We start from the raw sequence: 12,671 nt of genomic DNA, 5'->3' as shown, positions 1-12,671 counted from the left end.
AAAAGTTGACATCAAATTCTAGTGTAAATTAAATTCTGTTAATCCACTATCCTCTTTTTCTTGAAATGTTGGATATGTAGGTTGTTGAGTATGCAATTTAAAAAGGTGATATTATTTGATGTGTTTTCCATAGCCAGTGGTGTTCTGCAGTGGATTAGTAGTCACAAAATGCTGAATTACGCACATTTATTACTTAATACACTGTAAATGCAGATTTGTTTGAAGTAGTGGATATGTCATGAGAATTTGCATGCCCCTGTCCCAGGCTTTTTTCAAAACTGATATAGATTCTTGCTTCATTTTTAGTCTTTCTTCAAATCGCTCAAGTTTCACCTTTTGCTGTCCTTGCACACATGCTTGTGAGTTCCCACCCTAGCCTCTTCCCCAATATTTCATTTAAAGCAAGTACACGTCAAAGTGTTTTCTTTTGCTTTTCTTTTTACAATAATAATGTTGATAATATGTCACTTTCAGTTGTGATTATATTGTCAACTAGGCTAGTAAATCTGTAAAATATCTAGAAATCCCTTGCTGGGTAAAACAATTTCTGTAGTGTTTCAGTCAGTACCCACGGCTTGGAGAATGTTGCTTGAGGCAGTGAATGTTCCACTCTCTATAGGCCACTGGTACACACTGTTTTTTTCCCCAGCAGTCCCACGAGGATTTTAGGTTTAAATAATCCACAACCTTCTTCCCAGGGCTTCTGCACTTTATCATACTAGAAGGCAAGTGGCAACTGTGTGATTAAAGTAGGGACATTTAAAATGAGTAGGACCTGCCTACAGGCTGTGCAGACTGATGATATCACTATTTGTTGCCAGGAGAAAATGAAGGAATAGTGGGTCAGAAATGGAGTTGCTTATGTAAAGTAAAATTCTGATGTGTTTTCCCGTGTCATTGTGGACTTAGACTGCAAGATGTAGTTGACGAAAATAACAGTTTACAGTTACATTCAGAACAACATTCTACAACTACCAGAAAAATTTGACTGTCTGAGGAAAGTCGGGGTATAATCAACACTTTCCACCAGTTTTTGTTTAAAATACTGCCTCACGGAGCTTAGACTAACAGCATATCCTAGCACATCTACCATGTAATGTTTAATTGTCTTAATGAATAATTTAAATCTAAGTGGGCAGCCAGTTCAGAGAAGTAAAGTTATTTTATCCTAAACAAAGACAGTAACTAATTCACCCAAAGGAACCACCCTGAGTCCTGAAATGTGGAAGTGCCCAACAGCCTCTTGCTGCCATAAGCCAGTTCTGTCGTGGCGACAGCTCTGCTTTTTAAGATGTGCTGCCTTTCCAGAATCTGAGAGCTTAAAGGGTTTGCACAAACTTTTGAGACATTTCAAGGAAGCGCAAGTCAGAAATGAAGCTTTTAGAACATTGCTTGAATTGAGTGCTATGGGGATTTGTTTGCATGTCTGAATCTTACATTGTGAGAACGATTAGATGGCGGAACTGCTTGAGCTTATTCTTATTAGAATCCTGGATAACTTTCACTGGGAGAAAAACTGAACAGTAAAATTGATTCATGCCTTCCCCATAATAGTTGGAGTACTTGAGAGTAAATGCATCCTTTAGTTTAATTCCTATGGGGCATGTCATTAAACTGAAATTTTGACAGGTGACCTTTGTCATATATATATATCAACTACTTGTCTTCTTGAAAAGCAGGTGACTTAGGAAAATGACATAGATATTGGCAAAACCTCAAAGACTGTTCTTTATTTAATCAAGAGATCACAGAAATCACTGAAATTTGCAGGTAGTGGAAGAGTTAAAGATTAATGTCTTTAATTTGCCTTGTAATATAGCATTTCTCCAGTAAAAAGCCTCAAGTATAAAACACAAGTGAACCATGACCATAAGGTTAATGGATTTTCATCAGCTGAATTTTATAAGTGTAGCAAATAATTATTTGTCATGCCTTCATTGCAATTTCAAAATACCCTCAGGAGATTGCCATTTGTGGAATGAAAAAAATGGATATTGATTTTACTTCTAATGAATAATCTTTTTAATAATTTTATTTGGTTTGCTAGAGCTCATGATGAGCTATCTTGGTATATGCAATTTTCTTTTCTACAGATTTTATTATCTTACCTCATTCTTCTCTCCATTGCTAGCTTATTGCCTTGTTGTACCCTGGTTATATTGTGTGTAATTTAGATTATAAGCTTCTTGGGCAGCAAACACGTCTTCTTTCTGGTTTGGGAGGTGCGTCACACATCTTTGTGTTCTGAGGGAAATAAGAAATGATAAAAATAATAATTGATAGTTGGAACATTTATACCATTCAGAACAAATTTCAGTTCAGAATGTTTGAGCATTTAATTATGCCATATTTATGTGTGTCTTGGAAATGATTTACCGCGCCCACTACCTTTTTTAAGCGTTGGGTACATTTGTCGCAGTCCTAGTTGAAAATACAGTTGCCTGGAATCAGTTGATCACCAATTCCTTCATTGCTTGTAAATACAAAATGTTATTGATTATCTTAAAGCATCAGTGCTGAAACTATTTTGTTAATAAAATGTTAAACAAAAGGGTTTGTTCCCATAACAACAAGGAGTCGTCATAATAAACACTCAAAACTAAGGTTATGAAAAGTTAACTACTTTATAAGAACCCTAACTCAGCCCTGCTGCACTTCCTGACCTTTTTAGAGATTATTTTTAGCATCATCATAGCAGTAATAAGGCACAAAAATTGATAATATTGCATATATTCAGTATGGTTGACTAATTATTATTATGAAGACCATAATACTTTAGTTTTTACACTTGTCGGTGTTCAACATACCCACTTTAATATTGCATTAATGGTATATTTAGTATTTTAATTCCCCCTGTTTTTGTGAGCAGGTGCTGTATATGTTAAAAATTCTGCAAATTAGGAGTGCCTCAGAAACATAGATTATAGTGCACAATACTTGTGATTGCCACAAGATCTTAAAGGCACCATAGCATAAAGCTTTCTGTGTAATAGTTTTTGAAAACTCTCATGTGTGAAGACCTCACCCATAGTTTTCTATGTTGTAAACTGTTGATGAAATCTTTAAGTGCAAAAGAAACTCTTTCTGTTTTCAAAACTGTTGATAAAGAAAAGTTTCTAAGATATTGTGATGGAATTGTAGAACTAAACAATAAAGTTATATTATGCATAGTTGTAGCTATGTTGGTCCCAGGATATTAGAGACACAAGATGGGTGAGATAATATCTTTTATTGGACCAACTTCTGTTGGTGAAAGAGACAAACTCTCAAGATTACACAGACTTGAAGGAGAGCTCTGTGTAAGCGGGAAAGCTTGTATCTTTCACCAACAGAAGTTTTTCAAATAAAAGACATTGCCTCACCCACCTTGAGTTTCTAATATTATGCATACACATTTAAAAATAGTTAGGACTTCATTATTCTAAGCAGCGCTTCCCTGTAGGAAAGGTTGCCTAATATTTTTCATTATAAGACTGTGTTTTCATTTACTTATAACTTTGCCTTACTTTAACCCTTTGGCTGACACTTCCAATGCTGGGTGTCAGCTTCAGGCTGTTGTGTGTGTTTGTTTATTTTAAGTTGTTTTTAAAATGATTTAGCTGTCTCAAAAACAGGTTTTTTGGGGGGAAGTATTGTTTTGACCATGTTAAATTCTTACAGCTGTTTTGTTGAAAAACGTTAGCATCTCTATGCTTTGGATCAGACACTCTAAATTTGGCAAGGTGTCATTCTACTGTCAGGGATGTGCATTTTGTTGTCTTTGTGAAAATCTCCCCAAATTTGGTGAATTTTGGAAGCCTCTGAAAATCTCAAGTCATACATGTATGATGGAGACTTCTTAGGCTTGTCAGAGCTTGGCAGCTAAATTTTGCAGGAGCTTGTGGGAGAACAGTAGGAGCCAGGAAACAGAGAGGAAGAGGGGAAGAAGCCAGGAGGTGTGGGAATGAAGGGAGGAGATAGATGAAGAGAGGGAGGAAAGTAGAAGCCAGGATGGGGAGATGGATAGTAGATGGGGGTGAAGGTTGGGGCAAGAGTCAGAGTGATTGGGAAGAGTGAATAGGAGCCCCAACGGAGAATGGGGCAGAAGGGTTTACAAGTACTAGAATATACTACCTTTCAGAAACTGGAATAGAAGCCAGCATTCCAGCCAGGAAGCTGTGGGAAAATAACTGTGGAACTCATTAGAAAAGTGTTTATCATAGCCTTCTGGCTGGACCCAATAGAAGATAACAGCCTGCTATTGGAGGAGGAGGAGAAGCAGCAGCCTAACTAGAATGCAGAGGAGCAGGGAGGGGATTACACAAGCCGGGGGAAAGCAGAGGGGAAGGGGGACAGATCTAAGGTCAGGGGTGCAGCAATTAGCAGTAAAGATCTGTGCTTTAGATCCAAAGGTCCCAAACTTGCTGATGGCCTACCAGTGGGGGGAGGGGGTCACTATGGAGCCACATGATAAAATTACTGTTTTTTTCACTTTGCTTTTTAAAAAAGGTAGGAAATTATATTAAACCATCCCTCCCCTCTATATTAAAGAACATTAAGGCTGCCAAGTCAACACTCAAGTTTAGGAAATGCCACAATTAAAGTTGCGTGTGCACAAACAGCCTTCATTCTGTCAATTCCCCCTAACGTTTGAATGCTTCATTTTGCAAAATAAATATTCTTTTAATGTATTTTTATGAAATATCAATATATATATACACACTCTGTTATGTAAATATGAGTTTGGGATGCCCTATTTCTCACAAGTAGTGAAAGTATGAGTAAATTTCCCAGTTTATCCCAAATGGGGGCCAACCTTTAGAGCACACTATCATTTATTCTGTGTCTGACACATTAGCTAAACGTACCTTTTTAGAAGTATTAAAAGAGTATTAAAAATTTTCATTTCATTCAGACTATTTTTTGTATCCCTCCAACTATAAGGCCAGGCGACTTAGTTCTATGTGTCCAACTGTGCAGGGCTCAGGGGGAAAGAAAAACAAAAGCAGATAAACAGACCTCCAAATATGGCCTATATAAAAAATGAGGGAGACTCTCTGAGATTAAAGCTGTTTGGGTGACTGTGAGGTGCAAGTTCCGCAGCCTCCTGTGAATGTGCCTGATTAGAAAATCAAATCTCCTTAGTTGCCCTCATACTTGATTTTTGGTGTGTGGAATAGTTGATAGGTGAAATAAACTTAAGCCACTTGACCATCCTTTCTATTGTATTTCTTGAATAGAAACCAGTGTATTCTGTAGATTGCAATATTTACCCTACATTTAAGTTGTAATTGACTTTTTTGCTTCTCAAAAGCTGTATCTACTGATATGAAGTATCTTCAGAGATATAGCTGTGATGGTGCAGAGGGAGTGTTCTGGAGGTGAGAGGGGGAAATAAAAGCAATGCAAGTTGTTTTAACGGAAATATTAATGTAATTTCCCTTTAGGCAATCCAGCTGAGCCGTGATGGACAGTATCTGCTTACAGGCGGAGACAACGGGGTCATCATGGTATGGCAAGTGTGTGACCTCAAGCAGCTTTTTGCTTACCCAGGCTGTGATGCTGGAATCCGTTCCATGGCCCTGTCATATGACCAAAGGTGAGATTAAAGTTTGGGGGTCAGAAGTATTTCATAGAATGTACTATTATAAAGAAACAGCAAAAGGGACATCATTATGGTGTAAACAATTTTTTTCCTTTCAATATTGTATTTACTTTGATCTCAGGTGCCAGTGATAATATGGAGAATTCTGTGCACTGTTTTAGTGTTGAAAGGTCATGGTTTAGGTCTGATAATCTTTTTCAGAGTTGCAGCTCTTAGTGGGTAAGTTAACACTCATTCCAGGAAATCTCATTCTGACAAACTTTTAATATGTACTGTTTTTTCTTTCCTCAAAGGAAAAAAATATTCCTAACTATAGGTATTCAAAGCCATTAACAGAAAGAAAATAGACACTCACTAAGATTCCCATCAATCTTTTACATGTTGTTTTCTCTTATAAATGATAAAACAGTAAACATATTTATTACTGCCTATATTACACCTGCCAATGCCACTACGGTTAAAGGTCTTTATGCATTTTTGGCACATAGCTCTGTCCAGTTTATAACTTGGATGTTTATAGTGGCATCCAGGGGCGGCTCTAGGCATTTTGCCGCCCCAAGCACGGCAGGCAGCCTGCCCTCCGCCCTCGCGGCACCGGCAGAGCGCCCCCCCCCCCCCGCAGCTTGCCACCCCAAGCACGTGCTTGGCGTGCTGGGGCCTGGAGCCGCCCCTGGTTGCATCCAGCTTGTCTTTAGCTTACAGACGACTATTTAGACTTTTGTTTACCCCAGATAAAATTACAAAAGCATCTAAGTCACTAAATCTTATTGAAAGTCATTTAGGATCCTAGGCACTTTTAAAATGGGACTCAGCCCTGGATACACCTAAAATACAGGTTGACCCAGGTACATTGAGACAGGCTATGAAATTTCACACCTTGTGTAACATAGTTAGGTTGACCCAACCTCCATTGTAGATGAAGGTAGGTTGATGGAAGCATTCTTTCATTGATCTAGCCACCACTTCTCACAGGGTGGATTTACTACAGTAACAGGAAAAACCCTTTCTGTCACTGTGTCGACAGTATAGCAGGTAACTATAACACATGTAGTGTAGACATACCCTCACGCTCCTAAGTCACTTGGTCACCTTTGGATATTTTGACTCCTATCTAATTGTATTTGTCATCAATAATCTTTGGAGCAGAAACTCTCTCCTACTATGTGCCTAGCACAGTAGAGCCAGATCCTGACTCAGCCCTCTAGGTGCTACCCTAATAATAATTAATTAATTAATTAATTATTAATAATAAGGGGCCAAATTCTCTGCTGATGTAAATGCCTCAGCTCCATTATTGTCAATGGAGTTTTACACATTTTCACCAGTAGAGAATTTGGCCAAATGACTAATTATTTTAAAAAATGAATATTTGTGCTCATCCAACACTCATCCAAAATAGGGCAAAAAATCTCTGGCTTGTCTGGGATGTTGGGGATAAAAAAAAAAAGAGATGACTGTTAAATTGAGTGTTCATGAAATGAGGCAAGTCCTCTTAGTCTCCCACTGGGACAAACAAAATTTTTCTAAACAAATGAGCATCCAAGTGGGAAATAAAGAAACTAGACTAAGTGTTTTTAGCTGTCACACAAAATTGGACTGATATCTCAAGCGTGCCAAAGACAGGCAGAGGCCAGTCATGCCCTGTGGCCTAGTCAACCATTCAGTAGGAACCCCACAAGCCAAAGGTAAATCTCAATTTTAAATCTTGATTAAACAGGAAGCAGAGTTTTTTATACTAATGATAATCATTAAAAATGAAATATGAAATCCCTCAATGCCTTTAAGAATGAGACAGCTTATAGAAGTGCCTAAGTATGGATACAAGAGCCAAAATTTAAGCATCCGTTTTATAAAATCTTTGTGTTTTCAGATAGATAGATATTTTCCTGTCATATGTTCATTATGTCAGTCTTAACACAATCCACATTTCAGAATGTTACGTCAAATACTCTTTAAAACAAAAACAGTGACATCTATGGATTTTAATCAAGATTTTAACCCACTACTTCTTACCAATCTGAAACCACGCCCATCTCAACTTCTGCAAACCTTCAGTCTCATTGAATCATATCCTCTTCATCCTGTACATGTTCTCACAAGCACTCATTCTGGAAAATGGCAGCTTTCTAGATATTAAAATGACTGGCACCGTCATTTTTGGCTGGAGCCAAATTCTACCTTTGAGGCCCTACTCAGATGGCATTCTGATGTTGCATCACTTCGATATATGATTAATTAGTGTGTTAATAACAATGACTAGAGCTGGTCAAAATTTTTGACAACAGTTTTTCATAAAAAGTGCCATTTAATCACAATCAAAAGATAGTGGGGATGTGTTGATTTTGATGAACATTTTAGACAGGAAAAGGTTTCTGAAGTGTGTCATTTCTGTAGTGTCATTGTGATTCATTTTGTTTTGACGTTTATATTATAATAAAATTAAGTTTTAGTATTTATATATTTGATTTAATACTATGTATGCATTTATAGTATATTTAATATAATATAAACACCTAAATGAAATTGGTTGAAACACCACTCTCAAAACATTTTGACACAGACAAAATGTTTTGATTGTCTCAAATTAGAAATTTTGGCTTTTCATAGCAAATCAGAACAATTTTTTCCTACAAAATGTCAGAATTTCTCACTCAACAGAAAGTTTGGTTTCCAACGAGTTCTAACAGTAATGTCACAAGATGAGACAATAGACATGACTGACGTGGCAACTCCTGATGCATTACAAGCCAAAATGTCACTTCAGCAGCCATGATTGCTCTAAAATGGCCCCAAGTGGGATCATAGCTGTTCAGATGGAGCTAAAACGTCTCCAACAGTCAGCTCGCTTGTAGTAAAGATGTGAAAATACTGTATCTGATATGAACTGAATCAGATTTCAGGGAAAGAGTGACTAATACCCATTTTGAAGAATGGATTACTTGCCTTCCTTTCCAGATTGAAGTAATATGTGGGGAAAGAACCTTTTCCTGTGGTGGATGGCATGAATAATACGCCTACTTAGTGCTAAATACCAAATAGCAGCACTCTGATTGTTTACATGCACATAAAATGAAGCTGCACATATGTATAAACAATAGAGATGGTGCAGTCTTGTACACACATCCGGTTCTTTGATGAAGATCCTGTGCTAAATCCCTCTTGAACTGGGGAAGAATGAATTGAAATCTGCATACCTGTTTTCTCCATTCTGGATCCTCTCCATTTTGCTATTTCATTAGCACTCTCACCAGCAGAGTTAAAGCCATTATGAAAACAAAATCAGAAGTGGTCTGTGGTAGTAACCCTGGTTTTATGCAAGGTTAATTGTTCTTATCATCAAAGTCTTGAGCCCCTTTTGGTGCCCAGATGTGCCAGGACAATTTCTTTCAGCTTGATCCTCTCTGATCCATATTTCCATGTAATAGAGCAGTAACAAAACAACTTGCCTTACTTTTTCAAATGTGTCCACTAATCTGAGTGCCTCAATTCTCCAGGTCCCAAAATGAGAGCCCCTAGGACTTGATTTTCACTGGAGCTGAGCACCTGCAGCTCCAGTTGTCTCCTGCTGGAGTTGTGGGTGTTAAGCACCTCTGGAAATGAGACCATAAGTGTTAGAATTGTACACACCTAAATTAAAAATTTAGACCTTAATTATTCTTTCCCCACATATTACTTCAATCTGGAAAGGAAGGCAAGTAATACATTCTTCAAAATGGGTATTAGTCACTCTTTCCCTGAGATCTGATTCAGTTCATATCAGATACATTAGAGGAAAATCATACAGGAAATAAAAAGCTTTAAATATACTGCATAATTGCTGTGGGAATTTTAAGACCTAATCCAAAGCCTGTTGAAGTCAATGGGAGTCTTCCCATTAACTTCAGTAGGAATCGCATCAGGTCCTTAATTATCAGAGGGGTAGCCGTGTTAGTCTGGATCTGTAAAAGCGGCAAAGAGTCCTGTGGCACCTTATAGACTAACAGACGTATTGGAGCATGAGCTTTCGTGAGTGAATACCCACTTCGTCAGATGCATGCAACGAAGTGGGTATTCACCCACGAAAGCTCATGCTCCAATACGTCTGTTAGTCTATAAGGTGCCACAGGACTCTTTGCCGCTTTATCAGGTCCTTAATGTTTGAGTTGGTGGCATTCTTAGGCAATATCTACACTATGAGCTAGGGGCATGAGTTCTAGCTCATGTAGACATATGCTAGCTCTCATGGAGCTAGTGCACTAAAAATAGCAGTGGTAGCACAGGCAGTGGTGAGTGGTGGCAGGGGCTAGCCACCCCAAGTACAAATCCATGGGTTGATGCTCAGGGCAGCTAACCCGTGTCACTGTTCACTGCTGCCCGTGCTAGCACAACTACGCCGCATGCTAATTCGATGAGAGCTAGTGCGAGTATGTCCACCTGAGCTGAGAAGCACAAGTGTAGGCATAACCTTAGACATTTGATTTACAAAGGTGATGCTGGATATGGTGGAAGAAGTCTGTCCAAGAAAGGTAAGTCAGCTGTGTTTGAATGTAAAGTGGCTAACTCTTTAACTGAATGTTGTGCTTTTCATAGGTGTATAATGACTGGCATGGCTTCTGGGAGCATAGTGCTTTTCTACAATGATTTCAACAGATGGCATCATGAATATCAAACCAGATACTGATGTTGCAACAGACCAGAACTAGCACTGACAAGGACAGCTGCTGTCAGAATGAAACTGAACATAGCAAACCTCTCTTCAGTATCCTGCCGCAGCATTGTTCTGTATAAATAGCTATATTACACCTGAATGTAACTGAAATTTGCTCAAAGAAGCAAACTATTTTTTAAAGTTAATTGCTATTTTTGTAGACTGCATGATTTTTTGGGGGCAAAGGGCAAAGAAGCAGAAAAATGGCTTCTGGGTTCTGTAGTTAAAAATCTATATTTTTAGTCATAATGAGAAGTCTATTTTGATTCATGTATGGAAAGAAACTTAAAATTAAGATGGTTAAAACTCTTATTCTAGCTATATTATGAAGAAATACATTTCCCATCTAAAGCTTTATCTATAACCTTGAGGAATATATGATTTTAACAAATTGAAAGTGGGTTATAATACTGGGGATTTTAATTTGTGCAACACTTTGTCTTGATGTACTTTTCCAAATGATTATACTACTTCAGCACTGAAGTTTCTGGGAATCAATAATAATATTTAAATTATGATAAATGTAATTTTAAACATGACAAGGAATTGTTTCCATCAATATTACTGTTCAAGCATGTTTCTAGACCTAGACAATTAGTTCTTTTTTAGTTATTTGTTTTTGTTGTGCAGTTAAGAGGGAGAAATCAGCAACAGAGTCTGTGGTATATCAAATGTGAATCCTACTAGTTTTTACCTGGTATTTCCTTCAGAGCACACCAAAATGTGCGTTGTTCCTCAAAATCAAAACTTCAACTTGGACATGTCCTCAAACTAGCAACCTACACAACATTTCTTTTTAATTAGATGCAAGTACCAAAGCACACTTCTGCTGCTTGACTATGAAAGCACTAAGAGGCAGGCATTCCAATGTTTATAGCTTTGACATCTTTGCAGAAGCTCTAGACTTGCAAATTTCTTTCCAATTTTTTAAGTTTTTTCTTCAGAGGACTAACCACCATAGTTATGTAGCAGATTCCATATCTTGTGCTGTGTATGGCAACAAAACCGTTCAGTTTCTGCTACCAAATCCAATCCAATCTTGTCCAATCATGTTAATACATTATCTCCTCCCTTAGGAAATGAAAAATAATTTATACTAAGGAACAATAAGTTATTTTGGTGTTGCATAATTCTACTTTTCTACAAGATTGCTGTGCAGAATTCTGTGAAAATATTTGTGAAAAGAACTGTATTGTTTTGTAAGTCTGTATTGCATAAATAACTTTTCATATGTTGTGATCTATATGAGTTAAACCTTACATTCCATATCTGTATCAATTTCTCTAGCTGCCCACTGGAGCAGTTCCCATTTTTCTCTTTAAGCAAAGATTTGGAAGGAGAAAACTCAGTTTGAGTGAAGAAATTAAATAAAATGGCATTTGTAATTGAGACCTTCAGTGGTGTTTTCAATATGTACATACAGCCACCCTCACCCAATGCATTTGCAAATACAAAGCAAACACGGGGGTTTGAGACAATAATGGCCTGCTTTTTCATTGTGTTATACCATTTTTATGCTGGTACAGTGTATCTATATTGATGTCAGTGGAGTTGCACACTAAGCTGTGACAGAATGTAGAATCTGGTTAATGATATGTGGTAGTCATTAACTCTGCCTGATAAAGTACGGAACAGTCACCCACTAATAAAATGCCTTGAATTGAGAATGAGGTTGTATAAAAATAAATGTTCTTGACAAACTTTTGCTATTTGCAAAATTCATATCTCTTTATAAATAGATTTTAGTAGACAGAGATATGAACTTGAACTTCTTTTATAAGGAGGAATATTCCCTGTATAGGTTTGTAATGAATATATAAATGCTGTGTAATGAGTTGGTTACTAATATATGCAGTGAGGGTCAGACGAATCTCTATCATCTATCATATTATCCAGGTGCAAAATGCAGAATTTAAAAGTTTCTACTTTAGTTTTCTTAGTTAATTTAGAACTGGATTCAGTAACACTGAATTACTCACTGAAATAATGTTCTTTGATCTTAAAGTATTTCATGGGCACTTGAAATGGTAGAGATTTCAGCCTTTATTTTAAAATGGTTGGTGGGGTTTTTTTAAAATGCTTTCAGCATAGGCAATAGGCATTGGTGTAGTAGGAGCCCTTACATTGGGATACCATGCTGGGGTTCTGTCCCAACACCTAAGCCATCTCAGACAACACAGTCAGACCTGTAGCTGCTGGGGCCTTGTTGGTCAGGAGAGTCCTTCCCCAGCTGGAGCATTCACATGATATTTATTGCTCATGTTCCAGTGCCATTTGGGGTTGAGTCCAAGCTGCTGCATGTAGACTGGGTGGTCTGTGGTGGTAACACAGAACCTCCTGGGGAATCAGGATGTCTCCCTTTATTACAGCCCTGCTTTGAGCACAATACAGGTTTGTCAC

General features: G+C 37.6%; 1 protein-coding gene across 5 annotated transcripts in view; it reads left to right on the top strand.

Annotated features, from left to right (window-relative positions):
• LRBA (LPS responsive beige-like anchor protein) overlaps nt 1–11,660 on the top strand; it is a 565,586-nt gene extending 553,926 nt beyond the window's left edge. For all 5 annotated transcript variants that reach the window (XM_039542019.1, XM_039542017.1, XM_039542018.1 and 2 more), the window contains 2 exons: nt 5,427–5,578; nt 10,154–11,660. In XM_039542019.1, the coding sequence (XP_039397953.1) occupies nt 5,427–5,578; nt 10,154–10,244 (243 nt within the window). In that variant the 3' untranslated portion in view covers nt 10,245–11,660. The remainder of the gene's footprint in view (nt 1–5,426; nt 5,579–10,153) is intronic.
• Nucleotides 11,661–12,671: the final 1,011 nt, after the last annotated feature.

The sequence above is a fragment of the Mauremys reevesii genome, linkage group 5 (assembly GCF_016161935.1).
Source record: "Mauremys reevesii isolate NIE-2019 linkage group 5, ASM1616193v1, whole genome shotgun sequence".
Classification (NCBI taxonomy): domain Eukaryota; kingdom Metazoa; phylum Chordata; order Testudines; family Geoemydidae; genus Mauremys; species Mauremys reevesii.
The sequence above is the reverse complement of the archived record's forward strand: the minus strand, read 5'-3'. Positions and strand labels throughout refer to the sequence as shown.